Raw genomic sequence first — 26002 nt, 5'->3', positions numbered from 1 at the left:
CTAGACATTACACTCACTCTCTGCATTGATGATATCATGCTTGCCTGACCTGCTGAGCAAGAAGCAGCAGTAGCAGCTACTACAGACAGATTGCTAAGAGAGACTCTTGCCAGAGGATATAAGATAAATCCCATAAAAATTCAGAGGCCTGAATTTTTCTCACCTTGGTGAGAGTCAAAGGGTATGGGGCATGTTGAGCTATGTCTTCTAAAGTGAAGGATAAGTTTCGACATCTGGCCCCTCCTATTACTAAGAGAGCAGCACAGAGCCTAATGGACTACTTGAATTTGGGAGGCAACATACACCTAATTTACCAAGTAACCCCAAAACTTGCCTGTTTGGAGTAGGACCTCGAACAAGAGGTAATGCCATGATACAATCTTCTCTTACCATTGAGCCATATGACCCAACAGATTTGATGGTGCTGTAAGTTTGTGATGAATGGGGGTGTTATATGACACCTTTGGCCTGTAGATGAGTCACAACAAAGATGATTAGGATTTTGGAGCAAAGCTTAGAGAACTCTTACCCTTTTGGAAACAATTTCTGGATTGCTCCTGGGTCTTGCAAGAGACTAAGTGACTATGTCACCCGTGCTGCCTATCATCAACCAGGTGTCATCTGACCGATCAATTCAGAAGGCAGACCTCCATCATCACAATGGAGCTGGTATATGCCAAAGGGAGCAGATTCTAAGTGAAGGCATGAACAAGAAGTCTGAATGCTCATGCACCACGCTCCCCTTTGCCTCCTCCTCCTCAACCTGCACCTACGACCTCATGGCGGGATCCCCTGTAACTAAGGAAGAAACAAAATGCAGGCCTAATTTATAAAAGATTCTGCATGATATATTGTCACCACCTGAAAGTGAACAACTAAAGCACTCTAGCGTCTCTCCAGAGTGGCCTGAAAAACACTGGAGATGGCAAATCCTTCCCGTCAGCAGTAAGCAGTGCACATAGTTATTCACTTTGCCAGAGGAATACCTCCACAGTATCATAGGCAATGGTTAATGATTAGCAGGATGGTTAGCAACCTGGAAGGCAGCAAATAGGAAAACTGGTGGCAGTGAGGTCTGAGAAAGAGATGTATGTATAGACCTCTCTGAATGGTCAGTGTGAAGGTATTTGAGTCCCATGTTAATGCTCACTAAAAACAACCTCCACAAAGGATAATCATAATTAATCAGGTAGACCAGATGACCTGGGCATGGACCACACCTGTCCTTGCACAACAAAGTCAAGAACAAAGTGCCTTCTGCAACATGGACTGCCACTCACAAAGACCCATCTGACTACATCTATAGCTAAATGCCCTACCTGCAAACAGCTCATATCAACCTTGAGTTCCAATGGAGGCTCCATTCTCTGTGGGGACAGTCAGATGCTTGATGGCAAAGTGACTGCATTGGAACCGTCTATAATGAAAGGCAGCACTTTGTTCTCACTGATACAGATGCTTACTCTGGATATGAATTTACCATCCCTGCCTGCAGTGCTCTATCATGTCCACCATCCATGAATTCAGGGAATTCCTACTGACTGTCATCGTATTCCCCAGCAAATTACTTCTGACCAAAGAACTCATTTATAGCAAACGAAGCACAACAGAAGGCTCACGTTTAAGAAATTAACTGGTCTAACTGTGTTCCCCAACACCCTGAAGCAGCTGGCCTGAAGAAATAATGGAGTGGCATTTTGCAGACTCAATTATGCTGCCGGCTGGTTATCAGCACTTTAAAGACTGGACTAGTAGCCTCCAGGATATGGCATGCTATACATGAGTGAATAGTGCTGTTTCTCCCATTACCACAATTCACAGGAATCAGGGGTGGAAATGGGAGTGGAGCCTTACCCTTAGTGATTCACTAGTGAAATTTTTGCTTCCCATCCTTGAAACATCAGACTCTTGCTGGCCTAGAGGTCTTAGTTACCAAGACAGAAATGCTTGTACCAAGGGAAAAAATAGTAGCTCCATTAAACTGGAAGTTGACTGCTACTTGGCCACTTTGGGTTCCTCATGCCAACAAATGAACAGGCAAAGAAGGGGATTACTGTACTGGCTGGGGTAAGTGATCCTGACTACTAAGGGGAAATCAGACAGCTGCCACACTATAGGGATAAGGAGGAGTATGTCTGGAAAGCAGAAGATCCTCTAGGGCACTTCTCAGTATTCCCTTATCTTGTGATTAAAATTAATTGAAAACTATAATAACTAAATATAGGAAACTACTAAGGCAAGTAGTCCCCACCAAGCAAAGACCCATTACCAACTGAGAACCAAGGAATATGGAATGGGGAGTAGAAGAAGGCAGTTGTAAAGTACAAGCTATGACCACAGGACCAATTGAAAAACAAGAACTCTAAAAGCTGTAAGCCATTCTTCCTTTTTAACATTTGTATCTAAACCAAGTTGGGGTTTTTCCTTTTATTTGGTCCTTCTCTGATACATTACAGTATTACCAAGGAGAACATGATTCAGCAAGAAGAGAAATGAGCATCACCCAAAGACGAATAAAGATAATTTGTACCTGCTCTTTTGGGGAAGGAGTCAGTGTATACTCAGCTATAAGAGAAATAGGCAAAAGAATGATTCTGCTATTGCCTTTATTTTGGACACAAATAAGATAAAATTAGACACGAAAGGACAAATGTTGTATGACTCCATTTATATGAGGTACCTAAAATAGTCAAGAAACAGAAAGTAGAATAGTGGCTATCAGGGATTAGGAGAAGAGAAGTAATGGAAAGTTATGAATTAATGAGTATAGAATTTTAGTTTGCATAGATGAAAATGCTCTGGAGATGGATAGTGTTGATGGTTGCCCAACAATCTAAATGCATTTAATGCCAATGAATTATTCACTTAATAATAGTTAGCATGGCAAAGTTTGTAATGTATATTTTACCTAAATAAAAAAGCTGAAAAAAAACATTTCTATAATCAGAATTTTTAAAACAAACTTTTTTTTTTCAAATATCATACAAATAGAAACAGAATATAAGAAACAAGAAAATGTAATCATTGCTACTAACCTGAAACGGACGCCATTCTTTTTCTTTCCAAATTTGTTTCTAAAATAATCCAAATTTCTTTCTAAAAATAAAAGCACAACAGTGACAACAAGTTTTTAAAAATAGTACTATTAATGATGTTCACTCAACAGTAATCTGTCATTCCTAAGCATGGAAAATGTTAGAAAGTAAATTATATACTGCAGTGACTTTTCAAATAAGAACCACATGGTTCTTTCAACACTAATTTTTTATGGAAAACTCTCTATATTTCAGCTTAATAACTCACAACACTCAGAACAACTAACTCTCTAGATTTAAGAGAAGTGTCCAAAGTCACATAAATGCATACATGACAAATACAGTAGCAATAACACTTAGCAAACATCCACCAAAGTGATGTAACAAAAAACAGCAAATATTCAACAGTTCTGGCACCAACTGCTATGTGACTAAATTACTGTTACACACAGTTACACATGCTGTTCCTCTAAGCCTCTTTCCCTACTTGTAAAACTGGGAGGACTGCAATCTTATAAATAAATTGGATAGATTCAAGTGTACCAGATTAAGCAAAATACATCAACATAAATAATAAAATTAATCATCTAACATTTTATTGAGCACTTGCTTTAAAGAATTACAATATAAGTTCAATCTTAAAAGAGAAATTGGTATTCTATAGAAAAGCTAGATTTTACAAGGAGAGAACACAACAAGGTTAGAGGTGGCGGGAGGGGGAAATGGTTTGTATTAATGAACTCTAAATATCTATGAATGACTAAAACCTAAGCATGCATATAGACAAGTGGAAAATGGGGCTTGAGAGTAGAAACTTTAAATTCCCCATAATCCTAAAAACATCTCTTCTATCTCTCTAATATGGACACTTTCTAAAACTAAGATGCTCTCCAAAAGTCACTTCTGCAACACCTATCCTTAGACTGCTGACATTATGCCCTTTATACACAGAATTCTGAAGCCACCACTAGGCTGGAAAGATAGGCTGACTCTTTTTTGCCTTGCTAAAGAATGTGGAATAACCACATCATTAAAAGAAGGCTAAATAGGAGAGTAAACCAAGGACTTCTAATTCTTTATACAAACATCTCTTCACGTAATGAAAATGTAACATTCCTTCCATAGACTGTAAGGTCCTTTAGCAGGGCTGGGGTTCAATCTCTTCACCTTTGTATCCGCACAGCCCAGCAAAATGCCTTGATATAGTGAGGGCTCAGGTTTGCTAAGGCAGCAGGAGCTGTTTCTACCCTTATGAAAAGACCCAGTCTATATATCCAATTTCCCCCCACGATTTTAAATGACTCCTTTGATTATGCCGTTAAAAGACTGCTCCTTCCCAAAATGATGTGATTTGTTAGTAAAAGATAGCTCAACATAAAATGTATCCAGAAATTGAACTACAGCGGGTCTGTCACTCAGAAGTGTAAGCTAGGCATCCACAGGAAAAATGTTACAGGGTGACAGCCAGTCATCAATGTTGGAGGAAACGCCACTGAGGTACCATAGGCTAAATCCTCTCTCTCCCCGCCACCTGCATTTAGAGGCAATAGTAATTGAATATTAATAGCGCCCCTCCTTCCGCTGCTGTGAAGCAGAAGATGGAAGAAGCATCCCCAGTAATATTTACCAACAAATGGCAGCTGCTAATAAACAGGCTTCGGTGGCCAAGCCTCCTGCATGGAAAAGAGTGGGGAGATCAAAAGACCGGTCAACAGGCGAACGTGCCCCTAAAGGCCCGAGTTCTCGGAGCAGAGCAGTGATTAACGTTCCGGTTTCTCCTCCGCCAATGTGTGGGCGAAAGGAAGTGACCCGCTAGAGACCGGCCTCGCCCTCCAGCAGGAAAGGGAAGGATCAAACAAGAAACGCACACCCTTGACCCTTCAAAGCTGTAACAGTAGTTATCCCAGAGCCTCTCCCCACTGAGGAGCCCAGTCTGACTCTCCGGTGTCCGACTCTCCTGTGTCCGACTCTACGATCTCCGACTCTCGGATCTCCGACTTCAAAGCACCCAGGCCTCGAGCCGATCTTTCCTCTGCTGGGGAGTAAAATCTTCCCGCCACCCAGCTGAGAGCATCCACCCTTCCGGGTCGGTCCGTTCAGCCAATCACAAATAACACCCTTCTCTAATTGGTCAAGGGGTGTGGTCACAATGAGCGTCACCGAACAACATTACGATTTATTGGTTGAGATTGGAAGCAGGTTTCGCCAATAGGAAGCGGTCTTAAAGCGGCAGTGAGGGTGGCTGCGTGTTTCCGGAAGACGTGGCGGCTCTCGCCTGGGCTGTTTCCCGGCTTCATTTCTCCCGACTCAGCTTCCCACCCTGGGCTTTCCGAGGTGCTGTCGCCGCTGTCCCCAACACTGCAGCCATGATCTCCTTAACGGATACGCAGAGTAAGCACCTGCTCCGGGGTCCCCGCCTCGAGCCGTACACACCCTTCACCCCGCTGGGTCTTGCCCCTCCACCGGGTCAATGAATGAAGCTCCGGGTTGGGGGCGGCGGCCTGCGAGACAGAGCTAGGGCTGCTGGGACCCTAAGAGGATGCCTTGGGGATGCCGGGGTAGACTTGCAGTGGCGGACCTGACCTGGGAGAAGAGTCTGTGGGGCAGGGTGGGACGCCGTAGCTGGGGAGGGGAGCTTTAGCCGAGTCTGTCTCATTCCAGGGTCGCGATGATCTCCTCATCCCCAGTGAGATAGGCGCTTTGTTCTAGGGGCTCGCCACAAGAGAAAGTTTGCGTGGTGCCCACGGCCCACTCTCGGGATCGTTTATGCGCATGACACACTTCGGGTCCTCTCCAAGTCCCTGGCTGGCTGGTTATTTGGGAGGCGGTGTTTTAAATGTCACCTACAGTAGGCTCTTTTTGAAAATGTGCTTAGGCTTAAATGTGGCATTCTGAATATTCGCTTTTTGCCAGTACTGTAAGCAACCTTTTAGAAATCTCTTGAAACATTCTCACTTTTCTACCTGCTAAAGTTTCAAGCAGTAGAGAAAAGCCACTTTGTGTTCTATTAAAGGATGTATTTCGTTGGTATTGTATATTGTGCTTTGTGGCTTGTTATTTTAGCATCACTCTCTGCCTGCCACAGAGTTCTCCAGGCCTATTTCATCTCTAAAGCTAGCATTGATACCGGTTTCCTTTTCTTTCATTATAATATTTCCACTTTCCTACTGCTTTTTGTTAATATTAATAATTTTTGTATTTATGTCTGCCCAAGCTCTATGCCTCATCTTTTGATGGTAGTAAGAGTCTCTTTTTGTCTCACTTTGCTTTATCTGCCACGCCTTTCATTTCATTCCAGTTAACTGAGATTTTCAAGATTTTAAGACTTAAACAGTGTATGGAAGTAAAAAATAGAATTTTATTTAAAATGCCCTATTTTAAAGTGGAGTCTTCATGTGTAAATTCAAGTCATGGCAGACCAACTTCACAGAGCTTCTAAGGTCTCCTACACACACTGCCACCCCCCAATCAGGCTATCTTCCCTCCTCAGGCTGGACTGCGGCTGCTCCTTGGGGCCACTTGCCCCAAGGTTGCCACCCACTTTGGTCCATTGACCTGACCTATTCTGATCAAAGAAAATAAAAATGTAGTCTTAAGCGGGTAGGAATCTGGTGTAATAATAATTACTGGCAATTACATAAAGGTACTTTGTTTCAGTTTACCATGTGCTTTCATGTGAATCATTATGCGTAATTATTACAAGACCCCTGTAAGGCAAACAGAAGCATGCCCCTTTCATAAGTTAAATGAGGCACAAAAGAAATTCAGTGCATGGTCATAAAAAAAGTGACAGAAACAAAACTTGATCCCAGGTGTGCTGGCTCAGAAACCTTTTGCACTGTACCCCACTGTCACCTAAGAAGACTTGATATAAACTTTATTTGGGATCGGAGAATAACCTGTGCATAGAAATTATATTTTTGAAGACTTAATATAGTAATGAGTGCCTGCTTTACATCCTTGCAAAAACAAGAGGGTGGCGTTGGACTGTGGGCATTCTCCCTGAGAAGCATTCTCCTCACTTCATTAAATTTTGTGAGAGCAATGAAACTTCTCTTTGCTGTTCACTTGTCACGTGTTTTAGGTGAAACAGTGGATTGGAACATGAAACGATTAGTGAACCAAATGCATTTTGGATTTCAAATTGTGTTTATGTTTGAGTGTGTTTAACTGCAGGGATTGGCCATCATTCAAGTGATTTGTCAGGATTATTCTGGGATTTTGGTTTTTAGAGAGAGTGACCAAGCACCTATCAGAGTAGAATAAATGGAAATTCATGATTATTTTAAGGGATTCTAGGACTTTCCTCATCGCCTTCCCACCCAGCCCCAAAAAAAGGCAAGACTTATTCAGAGGGACGGAGGAGGGGCATGCTGCCTCTGAATCTTCATTTCATCACATTGTCTAAAAGTCTAGTGTGATAATTGCGTTCTCCAGTACAGTTAATGTTCAATTGAATTCTTTCTTGACTTCTGTTTTTCAAAGGGCATAGTAAGAAAGACAATGCTCCTTTTAAAAAATTGTGAATACGATATCAAAATGCTAACAGTGTTTGCCATTAGGTAATGCATGTCTTTCCTTATAAAATTTCCACAGTATGCACCTTATGTTAGACAGATTAGTTTTATTAAATTGTTTTTATATTTTTTTAAACTTGTGGGTAGTTTTTTAAACGTGGGAGGAGTGAAGGAAGATAAGTTTTACTGGAAATGATTCTGGTGGGAAGAAGGCAGCTCTGTGCAGGGCTTTTGATAGCCAGAGGGCTTATGAATGCATAAGGATAGGAAAAAGGGGGATCCTGGAGGTGAGAAAAAGGCATGAGGCCAATTTGAGACTTTTGACCGGTGTGGATCAGGAGCTACTTGGCAATGTCATTGCCAGTGCCAGTTGTGGCAAAGATGTTTTGGGCATTGTCTCCTGCTGGACTGTACTGGATAAAGTAGTGGAATATTTTGGTTCCCATGTTGTAGTTGTAGGACCATTGTCTGTGGAGTGAAAAGACTGGTTGAATGCTGACTCCACAGACTGTTGTACCTGCCTGCATACCACCAGCACCCACACACACATTTTTGCTGCTTCTGTGATCAAGAACAAATTAACTTAATACCTCTAGGTCCACGGTTGCACATATGAACCATAGGACTAGTGCTACTTTTAACCTCACAATTTTGTTAAAGAAATTATAAAATTTTTGTATAAACACTTCATGACATGGTAAACCATACTCAGAGATTGTCCTTTTTCACTGCAGTTAATTTTTAATAGTTCTACTTGGCTATGTTAGATAACAAGCTAATATTAAACTTGAATCCCCTGAAAGACGCGCCCTCCAGACATTCAGTATACTTGTGTCCTTGAGTTTCATGTAACCAAACACCTTTAACCTAAAAACTAAACATTCATTGGGAAGAACTATGGCATTAATGGTTAAGCACATGAGCTTTGGATTCAAAAGACCTTGGTTCAAATGCTTCATTAGAAGTGTGGCTTTGGGGCCGGGCGCGGTGGCTCAAGCCTGTAATCCCAGCACTTTGGGAGGCCGAGACGGGCGGATCACGAGGTCAGGAGATCGAGACCATCCTGGCTAACACGGTGAAACCCCGTCTCTACTAAAAATACAAAAAAAAAAACTAGCCGGGCGAGGTGGCGGGCGCCTGTAGTCCCAGCTACTCGGGAGGCTGAGGCAGGAGAATGGCGTAAACCCGGGAGGCGGAGCTTGCAGTGAGCTGAGATCCGGCCACTGCGCTCCAGCCTGGGCGACAGAGCGAGACTCCATCTCAAAAAAAAAAAAAAAAAAAAAGAAGTGTGGCTTTGGGCCAGTGAAGTCAACTCTCTAAACTTCATTTTCCTCCATGTTTGAAAAGATGTAATGATACCTGCATTCTAGTAGCACTGGAAGTATTAAGTTTTATAAGGTATGTAAAGCACTTCATAAGGCCTAATTCCTGGTAAATTCTCAGTACATAGTAGGTGTCTTTCCATATACTTTCCTTTCTAAAAATGTCTCACAATGTTTATGTAATCATCAAGGTTACTTGTGAAAAGATAGAAATTAGTCATATTCAACTAACAAAGCTGCCGGTTTAATCCTAACTACTAAATAGTTATTTAATAGAATTTTACTCGCTCTTTTGTCCATATTTTCACCTATGAAATTATGTCCACTATCCAAACAGCTAATTTGGTAAATGCTCTTAAGGCATTTGATCATGAAAGTATCAACCTCAAATTTTCATAGGAATGTGTGTTGAATACGCTTTACTGGTGTATTAATAGACCAGGTACCTGAATTATTTTAGACTAACTTTGAGAACAAAAGATGTCTGGAGTGGAAGACACTAGTTATCAGGAAATTGAGCAGGTGGGGAATGTAGAAAAAGCTAAAATTGATACAAGTTTTCAAATTATCAGAACATTTTATCTGACTTAAGATTTTTCAAAGTAGCTGTGACCTAGATTTTAGCTTTCTGGAGCTGAGGCAAAAAAGTTAAGCAGTAGATCAGAAATCAGTGATAGGGTATTTTAAATTGTGCTTCTAAAAATACAATGGCCTCTACTCTGACTCATCTGTATGCAGATTGTGCTTCTAGCTAAACTATGGATTAGTGACTATTTTCTAAAATCAAAACTAAAATGATCAAGGAGGTAACTTAGTGAATTGCGCTTTATAACATTAATAGAAGAGTACATCTGTCACGTTAGATGTGAGATTTTTCATATTAAAAACATAAGACCTAGGGAATGCACAGTCAATAAAAGTATTAATTCTATATGCAAGATAAACATAGACTTTAAAGTTTGCACCTCGTCTACCACTATATATTCAGTACCTGGAACAGTTCCTTGCATCTGGCAGTTGATCAACAATTCTTTGTTTTTTAATGAAACACTAAAAACCTAGAATATTAATATTAGGTAAAACAGGATTCTTTGAAACTTTGGAGAGGTGATTTGAGGACTCTAGACCAAATATGTAAGTGGATTTGTAGTTTGGGTAAATGTGTAGATAAGTCCATAATAAGTAATCAAGAAATTAAAAGTGACGCCTGACTTTGTGAAAATTTGATTTTGAGAAGACTGCTACCGTGATTTTCAAAATATTTCTTGTTGCCATTGTGACAAGCAGTGTATAATTGACTAAAGGATATTGTACTGACCTACCGTAACATTTCTAATGGAATAAAGAAGGAATTAATTTTAAGGAGAGTAAGAAGGAACTGTAGATATTGTGCATATAAATAATAATTATAGAATATGAAAGGAGATAAGTAATTAAAGGAAACCTATACATTTATGTCTTATGTGAGAGAGCTTCTTAGGGGGAAAAAAACAAATTATATATATACAAAACCAAAGGTTTAGAATCCTGATTTATCTTTTTTTATTACAGCTATGTCTGAGAAATGCTATCTCCCATATAAGGATTAGAAATTTTCATTCATGTTTTAAATTTTGAAATAATTTGCTGATAATTAATTTGTTATAGAGCTAAATAAATGTCATTATGAAGTTAACCTGCAGTGTTGAGTGCCTGTTTTCTTATATCTGTGAAAGGAAAACTGGAAAGTTTTCTTAGTTTACAGGGATGTTAATGTGAGTTTAATTTTTCTCTGCCCTTAACCATATAACTTATATTGCAGAAATTGGAATGGGATTAACAGGATTTGGAGTGTTTTTCCTGTTCTTTGGAATGATTCTCTTTTTTGACAAAGCACTACTGGCTATTGGAAATGTGAGTTTTTAAATACATATTTTAACTAAATTTATAAGGAAATTTTTACCTACAAATGAATTATTACCTGCTATTAAATTTGGGGAAAATAATTCACTATTACTCATAAGTAATTCCTGTTACATTCTCTATTTCCATCAGGAATGAAACCTGTCAGCTTTCTGTTTAAATAAAAGGTAAACACTTAATGAGGTTTTCTAATTCCATAACTACTCTGTTAAGTGTTTGTCATGAGATTTACAATACATTAAATGAAGGCTGCCTCTAAATAGGAGTTCAAAATAGATGACTTGATAGTCTCATGTCTTGATAAATTTGCTAAAGTATTTTTACTTTAAACATCCAAGACTTTGCATTTGATTCAGCTGCATAAGCTAGATTTTTTTTAACCTTTTAAAAAATATATCTCTATGTTAATGGTTGACTTGCTTAGAAAGGGATCTATGTTGTTTATTTGGAATGTGTACTATGCTATTCATGTGTGGAGGTTATGATCCGGAAATAAATAATAACCCTTAACCCTTCTAAGGCAGTGAAGACACTGTATATACACACACACACACACACATACACACACATATATATTTGGGCTTTTAATTGGAAATGGGAAAAGATAAAGGATAGCAAAATTGTTCAAAATTGATGTCTTGATAATAGCATTGGTATCCTAGAATATGAAGCTTAACCATTAGGCTTCATATATATTTGTGTGAAATAGTTTTCACTAAAGAATGTTAATGGAGAGGGCAAGTATTTGGAAAGAAAACCTGGGGAAAGCAAGCTCTTAATACATCACCATTTCTTGTCCACAGAATACATTCAAAATATTTGAAAACACATGGTTGTATTTTTATTTCTGCTGCCACCAGATATTCTAGAATTTATAAAACTAGAATCTTCTTGGCTTCACGTTGTTTCTTCTGCTATCAACTTAGCCATGTCAATATTTCTCCCACCCATAGAAACTCCTGTAGCCTATGATGAATATTTCAGAACCAAGAGGAATACCCTTGGGTGACATATTTATGGGCAGCTTTCCTCTTTATGCCTTGCCAACTCATCTGCTTGACTAAGCCTTCCTCATCCAGCTAAAACTAGGAAAACTACTGCAGACACAGATGCCCCTTGGTAACGTCTAATCTTTCTTTGTTTCTCTTTTTCTCCATTTAATCAAGATAGAAGAGGAATGAGACAAGTGGAACAAAACTACAACTTTAACATGCATAACCCCCTCCTTGGTTCTGCTTCTTGGTTGTACATTACAGTTCTGTCTGGCCAGTTGCCTACATTAAAAGCCAAACAAATGTGCTTCTTTTTTTATATTTAGCTTTGACTTTACTTTTAAAATTTATGCAGTGTGTTTAATTACCTTTTCCGTGTTGTATTTTTTTTCTCTTTTAGGTTTTATTTGTAGCCGGCTTGGCTTTTGTAATTGGTTTAGAAAGAACATTCAGATTCTTCTTCCAAAAACATAAAATGAAAGCTACAGGATTTTTTCTGGGTGGTGTATTTGTAGTCCTTATTGGTTGGCCTTTAATAGGCATGATCTTCGAAATTTATGGATTTTTTCTCTTGTTCAGGTAAGGTATATTATTGTCTCTTTCAGTAAACCAGTGCGTCAGATAGTTAGTACAGAAACTCAGATATTTACATCACTTGGAGTAAGATGATAATCATTTCCTTAATTTTATTTAAGTTGAATCTTTTATTATAGTTTTAGATGAAGCAACTATAAAAATGTTTATCAAATGTAAATGATTGCCCAAGTAATGGTATAAATTGGCTGGGCGCGGTGGCTCGAGCCTGTAATCCCAGCACTTTGGGAGGCCGAGATGGCCGGATCACGAGGTCAGGAGATCGAGACCATCCTGGCTAACACGGTGAAACCCCATCTCTACTAAAAAATACAAAAAACTAGCCGGGCGAGGTAGCGGGCGCCTGTAGTCCCAGCTACTCAGGAGGCTGAGGCAGGAGAATGGCGTGAACACGGGAGGCGGAGCTTGCAGTGAGCTGAGATCCGGCCACTGCACTCCAGCCTGGGCGACAGAGCAAGACTCCGTCTCAAAAAAAAAAAAAAAAAAGTAATGGTATAAATTATATTGTATTGTCAGCACAATAAAGTTCATTTTATTGGCATTTTAAGGCACCATCTTTATGTTTGATATTTGTATCAACTAAATAGTGGTTGGTGCTAGGTAGGTAGGTAGGTAGGTAGGTAGATAGATCAAGCCAGCATTTTAATGTGTAGAATCTTATACTTCGTAGTTGCTACTACTTGATCCAAATTTATTTAGCACATATACATATTAGAAGATTGTTTACCAAATACACTACTGTGGGAGGTGTTGATCAGGTAATATTTTGTAAATGCCAATTAGCAGGTAAGCAATAAGATGTGTATCTATCTATGTGAAAATAACTTTGGCCGGGTGCGGTAGCTCACCCCTGTAATCCCAGCACTTTGGGAGGCCAAGGCAGGTGGATCACCTGAGGTCAGGAGTTCAAGACCAGCCTGGCCTACATGGCAAAACCCCATCTCTACTAAAAATACAAAAATTAGCCAGCTGTGGTGTCCGTGCCTATAATCCCAGCACTCGGGAGGCTGAGGCAGGAAAATTGCTTGAACCTGGGAGGTGGAAGTTGTAATGAGCCAGTCACACCATTGCACTCCAGCCTGGGCAATAGAGCGAGACTCCATCTCAAAAAAAAAAAGAAAAAAAAAAAGAAAATACCTTTAAGTAGGGTTGGGCTTAATTATTTATTCCAACAATGCATATCCTTTGTCTTCTATCTGCCAGGCACTGTATTACCCACAGGAGACATAAAAATAAGTACCAAATCTGCTTTAGAAAATCTCTCATTTCTATTATGGGAAGTAGACTCTAAAAATACCAGTAGGATATAGTCATAATGCCATTATAAATGTATATGCAGAATATTGTAGGAGCATGATTAAATAATTAGTAAATTCAGGGAGAAGTAAGAAATGTTAACTGATAAACTGGGCTTTGAAGAATGGGTAAGAATTTATCCTATAAATGAGAAAGGGAACGACAGTTAACAGAAGGAACAGACAGGGCCATGAAAATACACAGCTTGTTCTGAAAAGAATGAATACTCCTATAGAACAGGAGCATATGATCAGTTCAAGGAGATGGTTGCTAATGAAACTGAAAATGAAGTCTGGAGCCAGGTTGCAAACTTCCTTTGATGACTTGTTAAGAAAAGTATATCTTTTTTTTTTTTTTTTGAGATGGAGTCTCACTCTGTCACCCAAGCTGGAGTGCAGTGGCCAGATCTCAGCTCACCGCAAGCTCCGCCTCCCGGGTTCACGCCATTCTCCTGCCTCAGCCTCCCGAGTAGCTGGGACTACAGGCGCCCGCCACCTCGCCCGGCTATTTTTTTGTATTTTTTTGTATTTTTTTAGTAGAGACGGGGTTTCACCGTGTTAGCCAGGATGGTCTCGATCTCCTGACCTTGTGATCCGCCCGCCTCGGCCTCCCAAAGTGCTGGGATTACAGGCTTGAGCCACCGCGCCCGGCCGAAAAGTATATCTTAACCTGTAACCAAATTTGGGCTGGGGGAGCAGTGTTTGGAGAAGGTTGGGGGAGTGAAGCACAGGTATTTTTAAGCCAGAGGTGATACACAGGGCAGATGTTTTAGGGAGGTTGTTCTGCTACCAGGATAAAGTAGGTATTAAAGAGAAAAACTGAAGTCAGGGGAGCCAGTCAAGAGGCTGTTAATACAGTACAGAGTATAGAGTGATAAGATTGGAATCTTGGGGTACTCTTGACATTTTAGGGTAGGCAGAGAAAAAGAAGAAAACACTAGAAGAAACGAGGAAAAGCGGTGCGAGAAGAACTAGGAGTAAAGCTCATAGCGGCTAAGAGAGAAGAGAGTAGAGAAGAGGAGTTTGTGTCGGCAGATGTATCTGGCAGCAGAAAACTTAAGCATCTTAAGAACTAAGAAAATCATTGGCTCTCTTAATTATGTAGGAATTTTAGTAATGAAGGTTAAAAGTCAAAGCTGATCTTTGAGATGAATAAAAAATGGGAAGTCTTAGTATCATTGACAAGCTTGGAGTCATACATAGGTTTCATGGTTTAGAGAGCTTTGTGGTATAAATACTAGTTTTAGTTCTTGGGTTTTGTTGTGTTCTGAGATATTCTGAGCTGGAGATTTAGTGCCAAGGGTTTTTGGCATTGTTTTTCTAGATATTTGTAATCCTAAATAATGGCATTTGAAATCACACATTTTTATGTTTTAAAACAATGCTTAAAATAAAAGTGATCTTTTGAATTCATTACTACTAGAAAATAATTGTGATTTTCTTTGAAACACACACATATACCATCAACATAAATACTTCTCTAACTTAAAAAATTCTACTTTCTGTTTAATTCTTTATTTTGACTTCTGCAGATTCATAACAGAATCTTATTGCGTAATTTCTGAATTCTATTCATTGTAGTATTTTCAAATCCCTATCTAACTCTGTGAAGAAAACAGCTTTTTTTCTGTACTCGTCTTACCACAATCAACACAGAAGACTGCTGTGACCAAATGTGTGACCAAATTCCCCATACAGCAATCAAACAATTAGTTGTCTACAACAGACAACAGCTGAGTGTCCTCCCAATGTAGTTCTGACACTGTCTGCATGGAGATAGCTCCAGATCACACAGGTTGAGGACTCAGTCCCACAACTGTCCTCTACTCCCAGCAATGCCAGCCACAAGCCACAGGTTGTTTTACCCATGCTTCTGACTGACCAGCTCTAAATTGGGGTTCCCACGATCCCCTGTTTGGATCTGACTAATTTACTAGAGAGGCTCACAGAACTCAAAGAAACACTGATGTTTACTAGTTTATTATGAAGGTATTACAAAGGACACAAAGAGATGCGTAAGACAAGGAAAGGGGAAAGGGTCGCAGATCCCCCCCACCCTCCCCAACCCACCATCCTCTGAGAACCTTCTTGTGTTCAGCTATCCGGAAGCTCCCTGAACACTGTCCTTTTGGGTTTTTATGGAGGCTTCATTACTAGGCATGATTGATTAAATTTTTGGCCATTGGTGATCAGCTTCACCTTCAGCCCCTCTCCCCTTCGTGGAGGTTAGGAGGTAGGGCTCCAATTTCCAGCCCTCTAATCTTGCCTTGGTCTTTCTGGTGACCAGCCCCCATACTGAAGCTACCTAGGGACTGCCACCCATTAATAACTCATTAGTATACAAAAAGACATCACCTTGTAGGGACTCTAAGTCTTTTAGGAGTTGTAAGCCAGAAAATGAGGTCAAAGACCGAATATATATTTCACAATATCACAGTTCATATTTTAACACCCAGGAAAAGTTGACTTTCTTTGCACTTGTAAAATAAACGAATTCATTCTCTGCCTATACTAAGGTAGCTTAACTGATCTACTGTTAATTTTAAACTGGTTAGAAGCTGTGTAACTTCTGTAGACTTGTATTTCTACCAAGAAAGAATGAGACAGATCAGTATCTGGCAGGTAGTCTCTTAGTGTTAACTAAATGTTTTGACCCTTAGTACTTATTTAGTAAATGATAGCTATTATTATTTTCATGGTTCTACACATATGGTCTCAACAGCCCCTTTCTTTTCATCAGTTTCACCCCACACAACTCATAGTTGGAGAAATCTTCAGCAGTTGAGCTAACTCATCATCTAAATTATAGCGAGGCCTCATGTACTTCTCACATTTTTACCAACAATCACAAAATTTTTAATTAAATTTGTAGTTATTTCTAAGTTTGAAGTCCCTCAATTGTTCAGAATTTTAACAGGATACTTTCTTTTTCCTTGGTTAGCAATTATTTTGAAAATAAAAAATGTAAATATTGAGAACCTTTTTTCCCTCTCCCAGGGGCTTCTTTCCTGTTGTCGTTGGCTTTATTAGAAGAGTGCCAGTCCTTGGATCCCTCCTAAATTTACCTGGAATTAGATCAGTAAGTAATCATGTATTTAGCAATATATATTTTAAGCCAACAGAATACATATTTTATGCTTTTTACTTCTAGAAATTTGAGTAATTGAAACATGGTTAACTAATGAGTTTTGTATTATTATATAGTTACCTCACACAGATCATGAGTACCATGAAGACCAAAAAATGAATATTGCTAAACCTATAAAACGTGAAATTTTGTTTTACTATATCCATTTCTGGATCCATATTCTCTTTTTTAATGTTACTCAGATTTGATATGCTATGCTACCTTTCTGAGAGTTCAGGGCATTTTTTATTTAACTTTTATATAATCTCTAATTTTAGTAGCAATAATGTAAAAAGGAAACCATTATTTCCTGCAAATATTTTCTTTCTCAGACTGTATCACCAAGTAGCCTAGATTAAGACAGTTAAATAAGGCCGGGTGTGCAGGCTGACACCCTGCACTTTGGGAGGCTGAGGTGGGTGAATTGCTTGAGCCTAGGAGTTCAAGACCAGCCTGGGCAACATGGTGAAACCCCATCTCTACCCCTAAAAATACAAAAATTAGCTGGGTGTGATGGTATGTGCCTGTAGTCCCAGCTACTCGAGAGACTGAGGTGGGAAGATTGGCTTGGGCCTAGGAGGTCAAGGCTGCAGTGACCCATGATTGTGCCACTGCACTTCAGCCTGGGTGGGTGACAGAGTAAGACCCTGTCTCAAAAAAAAAAAAAAGAGTTGAATAAAGCAGTATTATACTGGGATTCAGATGGTAGGAGTCTGTTGCCAGCTCTGTTTACAGTTTGAACAAGCTTGTCAAATTTGTTTTCCAGAGTGTGCCTTGGTTTCCATCTTGATAAAATAAAAGGAATCAAATCAGACAAAGGTTAAAGAGAACATTTTCAAAATTAACAAATAGAGTTTCTTTCTTTTATTCAATATTCATTCCACAAATGTTTCATACTAAACTGCTACCTTGAAGGTAGTAACATCTTTTGGTGAAGCCTTAGAAGGCCATTCAGAATTCAGCTTGTTTTTTGCCACCTTAGGAAAATCTTTCCTGACTCCCTGTGACTGGTTCGGGGTGTGCTGCCATAACATTCCTGTGCACAACTTTATTATAGCATTTACCTCTGTTTTTTTCTTTGTTTGTTTTTGTTTTTTCTTAGAGACAGGGTCTCGCTATGTTGCCCAGACTGTTCTCAAACTCTTGGGCTCAAGCAATCCCCCATCTCAGCCTCCCAAAGTGCTGGGATTATAGGTGTGAGCTGCTATGCGCAGCCTTACCTATCATTTAATTGTCAAAAAAAAAAAAAAAAAGCCTTCAGGCCATACATGGTTCACTCCTGTAATTCCAGCACTTTGGGAGGCCAAGGTGGAAGGATTGCTTGAACCAGGAGATCAAGGCTGCAATAAGCTATGATCACACCACCGCACTCTAGCCTGGGCAATAGAGCAAAACTTGGTCTCGAACAAAAAGGAAAAAAGAAAGGAAAGGAGAAAGGGAGGCACTTCCATGGAAAACTACAGTCCTTAAGGGCAGAGACAGATTGTATTTTAGTCATTGTTCTATCCCCAGTGACTAGCATAGTATCTGGCATATAATGGAAACGCAAAATATTTTCTGCTAAGCAAGTGAGTGAAGGATGGCATTTTGTTGACCTTAGGGAACTTGCTGAATTTCAAGACAACACTAGATGACTGTTTCTTAGCCTACCTCCTCAGTTTCAAAACTAAAGAAAATCCTTGATTTCTAAAAGAATCTAGGTGATCTAGAATTCAGCTGAGTTGGCTACAATCCTTTTGGCTCTAGGTCCGACCCATATCAGAAGTGTTCACATCCTTCTTTGGGTTGGTTTCATAGGTCCAACTCTGTCCTAAATAAGTAGGATAAAGTAGCTTTAAAGACCACAAGTTCCAATTAGGTTCAGGGAAGTTAATCAACTTTCTAAAGTTGTTCACAGATTTTTATAGATGTTTCGAGAGAGAAAGTTCATAGCATTTATTGAATTCTCAAAGAGCTAAAGAATGGCTTACCTATGGAAAAATAAGTACCACTATAAGCCTAATCCTATTTGCATCCCTAGGGTAATTTTAGGGTCAGAACCTTACAGCCAAGACAATCTAAATATTTCAAATTACCTTTGGGGAGAGATTGTTGTGCTTTCTCTCCACTTAAATTTACCTTAAAATTCTAATAAATCCATATATTCTTCGAGAGCAACTTTTAGTTTCAGTTGCCAGTCACCTGTTTGTGATAATATAACAAAACGTTGGAATGTAGGCTTATAGGGGTATACTCTGATTTCATTTGCATTAATCTGCAAATGCATATAGTAGTGAATGTTACTTATACCTAAAATGGCTTTTGAATGTACTGAAACTTCTAGTTACAGAGTCATAATCATTATTTGTGCCCTTAATTTAAGGATTCTCAAGAATTTGCATAAATGGACACCCAATACAATAGAATATGTTTCTTATCATTATTCATCATAAGTGTTTATGTAAAAATGTGAATTGTGAAATAAAATAAATGATCAGGTGATTGCTAGAATTTGATAGTATAACCACCTGGGTTATATAACTTTTAATGTCTCTACCAGTTATATACAATATCAGTCTTTACATCACCATCTGGAATGTTAAAAAAAAAAAAACCCAACTGCTTTATGTTTGGGATGGAGTAACGAAAGTAAATAACCACTTACAGTAATGTGTGTTAAAATTTATATTCAATAATTATAAATTTATGCTTACATCATTAAATCTATCTTTAATGTCATTACCACTTTCAATCCAAAGTCCAGAATACACATTTAAAGTATTTTTAGTCAATAACTGTTGTTAACTATTGAACTTAATGGAGTTAAATCTGTTTGTTCAAAGACTACATAGGCCCCGAAGAGATCCACAGTAATGGTCAGTTGAAATATCTTATTGGGTTCATTAATGCATGAATGGCTGACATTTCAGTTTTTTTATGTTTCTATTTTTTATTTTTTGTTAAGCTAGCAGTGTTATCTTCATCTTATACAATTTCTTTATTCATTGTGTTGCATTTTTCATGTTGCACCCTTGAATTCATATGTATAACATGTCATGCAAAAAACAACTTTTAGAAAAAAAAAATGTTATACACATTTATGTATCAGAAGATGATGGTGAGTAGTACTGGATTAGCCATTGTCAGTCATACCTTAAATTTCCACAACTCTTCTTGTAAGGCTGGGTTTTTTAAATCAACATTTTAAATATTGACATAATGTTTTATAACGTTCTGGACTTTCTTTAATTGTCTGTTTTTCTTCTCCTTACAGTTTGTAGATAAAGTTGGAGAAAGCAACAATATGGTATAACAACAAGTGAATTTGAAGACTTATTTAAAATATTGTGTTATTTATAAAGTCATTTGAAGAATATTCAGCACAAAATTAAATTACATGAAATAGCTTGTAATGTTCTTTACAGGAGTTCAAAACGTATAGCCTACAAAGTACCAGCAGCAAAGAAGCAAAATAGCAAAGAAGCAATGAAAACAGGCTTCTGCTCAAGTGAACTAAGAAGTCAGCAAGCAAACTGAGAGAGATGAAATCCATGTTATGATGCTTATGAAACTCTTGAAGGCTATTTGTATTGTTTTTTCACAATGTGTGAAACTCAGCCATCCTTAGAGAACTGTGGTGCCTGTTTCTTTTCTTTTTCTTTTGAAAGCTCAGGAGCATCCATAGGCATTTGCTTTTTAGAAATGTCCACTGCAATGGCAAAAATATTTCCAGTTGCACTGTATCTCTGAAAGTGATGCATGAATTCGATTGGATTATGTCATTTTAATGTATTAAAACCAAGGAAACCCCATTTTTGGATTACTTTTTTTTTGTAAACATGGTTAAAATAAAACTTTTGTGGTTCTTCTGAATCTTAATATTTCAAAGCCAGGTGAAAATCTGAACTAGATATTCTTTGTTGGAATATTCAAAGGTCATTCTTTACTAATTTTACTTCCCAAATTATAACTGACTAAGTTTGGTCAACAATATACTCCAGAAATTCTCATACTTCTTGGGAGTCTGCCCTCCTAAGTATCCGTTTATATCATTATTACATGTAAGTATTTAACAAAAAAGCATTCTTGACCGTGAATGAAGTAGTTTATTTTGTAGCTTGTCTCATTGAATAGTCTTGTTGGAGATACTAAATGATGCAAACCAAATGGATTTTTTCCATGTCATGATGTAATTTTTCTTTCTTTTTTTTTTAATTTTAGCAGTGGCTTATTATTTTGTTTTTCATAAATTAAAATAACTTTTGGTAATGTTTACTTTAAGACATTAACATGTTAAAAGGTTAAACTTACGGCTGTTTTTAAAGGGCTATTCATTTAATCTGAGTTTTCCCTTATTTTCAGCTTTTTCCTTTTAAGCATGACATATCCTTCATATGATCACTCGAGTTAATTAGAAAATACATGAGTTCACATGCTAAAGTTATTTCACTGTAATTAAACTGGCTATAGTTTCTTAAGAACATGACACTAAAAAAAAAAGTGTTTTTTTCCACCATTACTGATTATTAGACAGTAGGAAATAGCTGTTTTCTTTAGTTTTACAAGATGTGACAGCTTTAGTGATAAATGTAGGGAAACATTTCAACAGCGATAGTACTATTTGTTTTACCACTGATTGCACTGTTTCCTTTTTTTAACAGTTGCAAAGCTTTTTAATGCATAAAAGTATAATTGAAATGTGTGGTATTTATTTACAAACATGTCTACAAAAATAGATTACAGCTTATTTTATTTGTAGTTAAATCTCTTGATACACAGAGAACTCCCAGTCTTGCTCATCTAAATAAGGAAAGACTTTGGTGTATAGTGTAATGGTTTAGTCTTGAGGATTACTGACATTTTTGGTACTTGGATTTGACTTACGATATGTCTGTGAAAATGCGGTAATGACAAATGGAGACTCCTACCTCAATAGTTCATGGAATAATAAGAGCCTACTGTTGTGTCTAATGTTCTTCAAAGAAGTAATATCCTCACTTGGAGAGTGTCAAATACATACTTCGAGGATTGACTTATATAAGGTGCCCTGTAGAACTCTGTTACACATATTTTCGACCCATATTATTTACAATGTCTTGATAATGCTACCTTTTTAGAGCAAGAATAGTATCTGCTCATGTAAGGGACATCTGTATTTAACTCCTTTGTAGACATGAATTTCTATCAAAATGTTCTTTGCACTGTAACAGAGATTCCTTTTTTCAACAATCTTAATTCAAAAGCATTAGTAGACTTGAAAGGGTTTGATAATCTCCCAGTCCTTAGTAAGATTGAGAGGCTGGAGCAGTTTTCAGTTTTAAATGAGTCTGCGGTTAATATCAAATGTGAGTTTGGGACTGCCTGGCAACACTTATATTTCTTATTCAGAACCCTTGATGAGACTATTTTTAAACATACTAGTCTTCTGATGGAAAGCACTATACATCCTATTGTTTCTTTCTTTCCAAAATCAGCCTTCTGTCTGTAACAAAAATGTACTTTATAGAGATGGAGGAAAAGGTCTAATACTACATAGCCTTAAGTGTTTCTGTCATTGTTCAAGTGTATTTTCTGTAACAGAAACATATTTGGAATGTTTTTCTTTTCCCCTTATAAATTGTAATTCCTGAAATACTGCTGCTTTAAAAAGTCTCACTGTCAGATTATATTATCTAACAATTGAATATTGTAAATATACTTGTCTTACCTCTCAATAAAAGGGTACTTTTCTATTAATTGGTCGTCAAGTATATCTGTATTATGAAGTTCTAAAAGCTAGTTTAGCATTGTGAAATAACCTCATTTTTTAAAAATTAACGTTAATGCAATTTTTTCTTATTTATCAAATGATCTTCACATCTTTCATTTCCAAGTTGTTGAAATGTACTAATGAATACAAATAGACTTCAAGTAAGCAAAAACATTCTTAATTTTGAAAACTGTAAAATAAAAGAAAGTCACTTACCTTGGGCAATATGCTATTTTTTAAAAATCAGACTCTTAAGTTTGTGTATTATGTTATTCAATAGACATTTTCTGAGTACCCCTTAAATACTAAAAGTCCTGTGTTGAATGTGGGAGACGGAGGAGAACAAGATGTGCCATACGCTCATTAATTGTTTACAATGTTAACATTGGTTGTAAATTCTTAGCCATGTCTCCAAACAACTTGTCCTGACTTATACTGCAAACAAATGGTGGTAGAAGAATTTGTGGTGTAAACACCCCAACCTCTTATTTTTCTGCCAGTCAAGAGTTGCTAAAACTATTCAACCTTCAGCTGTGTTTCTTTGTGGCGGGGAGGAGGGGGGGGAGAGAATTGTTTTTAATGTAGGCCTAGGGATTTAAAACTGTCACTGCTATTTGTGTTGTCCAGAAGCCTGCTACAGAATTTGTATTGCCACAGGCAGTTGGGACAGTTTTCTGAAAGCTGCTATGATTGCTACCATTAATTGCAAAATTTAAAAAGTGGTCAGGGAATTTAGAAATTAGAGAATTTTTCTCAGAATGGAAAGGATCTTAAGTCTTTGTCACCTAAATAAGACCACAACACCTGCAGTGTTTTGACTGTAAATTGTATTAAGGCCGAAAAAAACCACTGGCCAAGTCTACCACTTAAAATACCCAGTAAGTATTTGTTGAATTCACAAATTAAGCTGCAAATCCAGACTCTTGTTGGGTGAACGGGAAGTCTTGAATATGTTGTTAAATATCCAGCTTATCTCTCTAATCTTGACCTGGGCCAAAAGGCCCCAACCTCAGTTCTTCTGTTACCTGTATCCATGTAGGAGATTGGACACCAGCAGCATGCCCGAAATTCTTCATTGATTAATGTGTTTCCATGACCTTCGCTTTACTCAGTTCTCAAGGCCTGATTAAAATGTCACTGCTATTATATCTTTCCTGACCAGTTAGGCCCAAACAGCTGTCCTTCCTTGTCCTCTCATATGACTTTCCACTTGCTTTGTATTGATTTGGTTATGGAAAGGATTCTTGAGGTTCGAAATCTCTTACATTTGTATCTCCAGTAAATGTTGGTTTAATGAGTGAAAGTTCATTCTGCCAACTCTTCTGTGCTGGCCCCACTGATCACTTCTGTTTGTTTGTTTGTTTGTTTGTTTGTTTTGAGATGGAGTCTTGCTTTTGTCGCCCAGGCTGGGATGCAGTGGCATGATCTTGGCTCACTGCAGCCTCCACCTCCTGGGTTCAAGCAATTCTCCTGCCTCAGCCTCCCGAGTAGCTGGGATTACATACGCCCGCCACCACACCTGGCTAATTTTTGTGTTTTTAGTAGAGATGGAGTTTTGCCATGTTAGCCAGGCTGGTCTGAAACTCCTGACCTTGTGATCTGCACACCTTTGCCTCCCAAAGTGCTGGGCTGGGATTACAGGCTTGAGCCACTGCACCCAGACTGATCACTTCTAATATATTGAAATCAGCCTCTATCAGCCATAAAATTGAATCTAATGATCTGGGCCCCGCAGAAGTCTCTACCCTTCTGCTTCACGTTCCTTAGGACTTTACTGTACCCAGTAGCTCATCAATGGAGAGAGGGATCATAGATGAAAGAAAGACCATGCCTACAGAGAGGCTGCCCTTCTTCACTAGAAAAGGGAGGCTGCTGGGGAAACCAGAAGCTACTCCTGAAGTTTTGAGGCTGGTGTGAATCACTGATTCTCAGTTTTCCTTTCTTTCCAATATGAAATGAAGAGTTTCTTGGGAGTTTTTTGTCGTTGGAGCTGGTATTATGAAGCAGAATTATCCCAAAGAGAAAATGAAATTTATTGCTTAAGTGACAAATGCCAGAAATAATACCCTATGACAAGAGGGATCACTTGCATGACAGTCTTTTACATAGATGAAATAATGCTGATAATAATGGGTAATTGAATTCCTGAAGAAGACTCTTCTGATGTGATGTGATCCTGTGAGGTGACTCTGAGTTCTGTGGCGGTATAACGACCAGTCTTGGTGCTAAAACACTAACTCTACCATTTAGTGTCAAGTCAAACTCTCTGAGTATGCCCCTAAGTGAAACTCAGGATCTACCGCATGAGTTTGGTATGAAAATTGAATGTAACAATGGATGTCAGAGGGCTTTCTCAAATTTAAAGTGTTATGTTTATAACGTGTATTATTGTCCTGAGAGTATTTCCGGCCCAGTGATACAGATTAGAAGTAGGACAACTGACTATCCCATCTTCCTATTAATGATCACACCTGGCAACACCTGGTGTTCAACCTCATTCACATTACAGGAATATGGGATCATTCTTCACATTTCTGAGCTACCAGTGTTTATAAGGCTCAACATTTCCAAAAAGCTATCAGTATTAGTGTTCTCTTGTTTGCATCTTTATCCAAGACCTTTTTGCTATATTTGTCCTCTGTCTTTGTGCTGCTCCTACACAATACACACAATTAGCAGCCATGTCTTATGAATTATCCTGTAGTAATGGTGGCTGTATATTAATTCATATTCACCATTCTGTCATTTTGGAAATGAATGGTAAAACATTTTAATCCAGAAGATAGTATGAAATTGGTGAATTTGAGTCTTCCCTGCTTCACTTCTATCTACCCCCAACCCCCTAAATAGTACTTATCTTAACTCTCCTCAGAAAACCGGTATCTTCCTATTTTCTCCTTCCTCTCCTTATCTGTAGTTCTGGAGAAAGGATCTGAAATAGTCTGTAAACAAAGAATTGCAATATTATCTGCTTCAGGGTGTGAGTTCATTGGGAATCAAAGCCTTAAGTAAAAGAAAGCCTGGGTTAAAACTTTGGCCAATTGCCAGGCGCGGTGGCTCACGCCTGTAATCCCAGCACTTTGGGAGGCCGAGACGGGTGGATCACGAGATCAGGAGATCGAGACCATCCTGGCTAACACGGCGAAACCCCGTCTGTACTAAAAAAAAATACAAAAAATTAGCCGGGCGTGGTGGCGGGAGCCTGTAGTCCCAGCTACTCGGGAGGCTGAGGCAGGAGAATGGCGTGAACCCGGGAGGCGGAGCTTGCAGTAAGCTGAAATCGAGCCATTGCACTCCAGCCTGGGAGACAGAGCGAGACTCCGTCTCAAAAAACAAGAAAAAAAAAAAAAAACTTTGGCCAATTAATGGGAAGTTTTATTTTGGATAGCAGGCCTTCTTAATGCCCCTAAAGCCCCTCCTAAAACTGGTAACCCTTTGGGGAAATGACTTCTTTCATCTGATTATGAGACAACTGGCCTAAGGGACTGAA

At 38.5% G+C, this 26002-nt stretch overlaps 2 protein-coding genes across 4 annotated transcripts in view; one reads left to right on the top strand and one right to left on the bottom strand.

The window, feature by feature from the left end:
- RECQL (RecQ like helicase) overlaps window positions 1-5137 on the bottom strand; it is a 33067-nt gene extending 27930 nt beyond the window's left edge. Inside the window, exons 1-3 of the mRNA XM_033222704.1 lie at window positions 4906-5137; window positions 4663-4708; window positions 3036-3096 (exon numbers count right to left, since the gene is read on the bottom strand). Of these exons, the coding sequence (XP_033078595.1) occupies window positions 3036-3051 (16 nt within the window). The 5' untranslated portion in view covers window positions 3052-3096; window positions 4663-4708; window positions 4906-5137. The remainder of the gene's footprint in view (window positions 1-3035; window positions 3097-4662; window positions 4709-4905) is intronic.
- A 109-nt stretch (window positions 5138-5246) lies between these two features.
- On the top strand, window positions 5247-22499 carry GOLT1B (golgi transport 1B). 3 transcript variants are annotated; one of them, XR_004439994.1, is made up of 6 exons: window positions 5247-5426; window positions 10676-10767; window positions 11730-11895; window positions 12169-12347; window positions 16655-16736; window positions 20038-22499. XR_004439994.1 is itself a non-coding variant. In XM_033222706.1 (5 exons), exons 1-5 carry the CDS (start codon window positions 5402-5404, stop codon window positions 20074-20076), a joined length of 417 nt encoding a protein of 138 aa, XP_033078597.1. In that variant the 5' UTR covers window positions 5248-5401; the 3' UTR covers window positions 20077-22499. The 3 variants fall into 3 exon arrangements, 1 of the variants encoding a protein (XP_033078597.1); XR_004439995.1 differs by lacking the exon at window positions 11730-11895 and adding an exon at window positions 10909-10943 and having other exon boundaries at window positions 5248-5426; XM_033222706.1 differs by lacking the exon at window positions 11730-11895 and having other exon boundaries at window positions 5248-5426.
- The last annotated feature ends 3503 nt before the right edge of the window (window positions 22500-26002 follow it).

Source organism: Trachypithecus francoisi, unplaced genomic scaffold (genome assembly GCF_009764315.1).
Source record: "Trachypithecus francoisi isolate TF-2019V2 unplaced genomic scaffold, Tfra_2.0 Lachesis_group11, whole genome shotgun sequence".
NCBI lineage: Eukaryota > Metazoa > Chordata > Mammalia > Primates > Cercopithecidae > Trachypithecus > Trachypithecus francoisi.
This window is presented reverse-complemented; position numbering and strand designations above follow the sequence as displayed.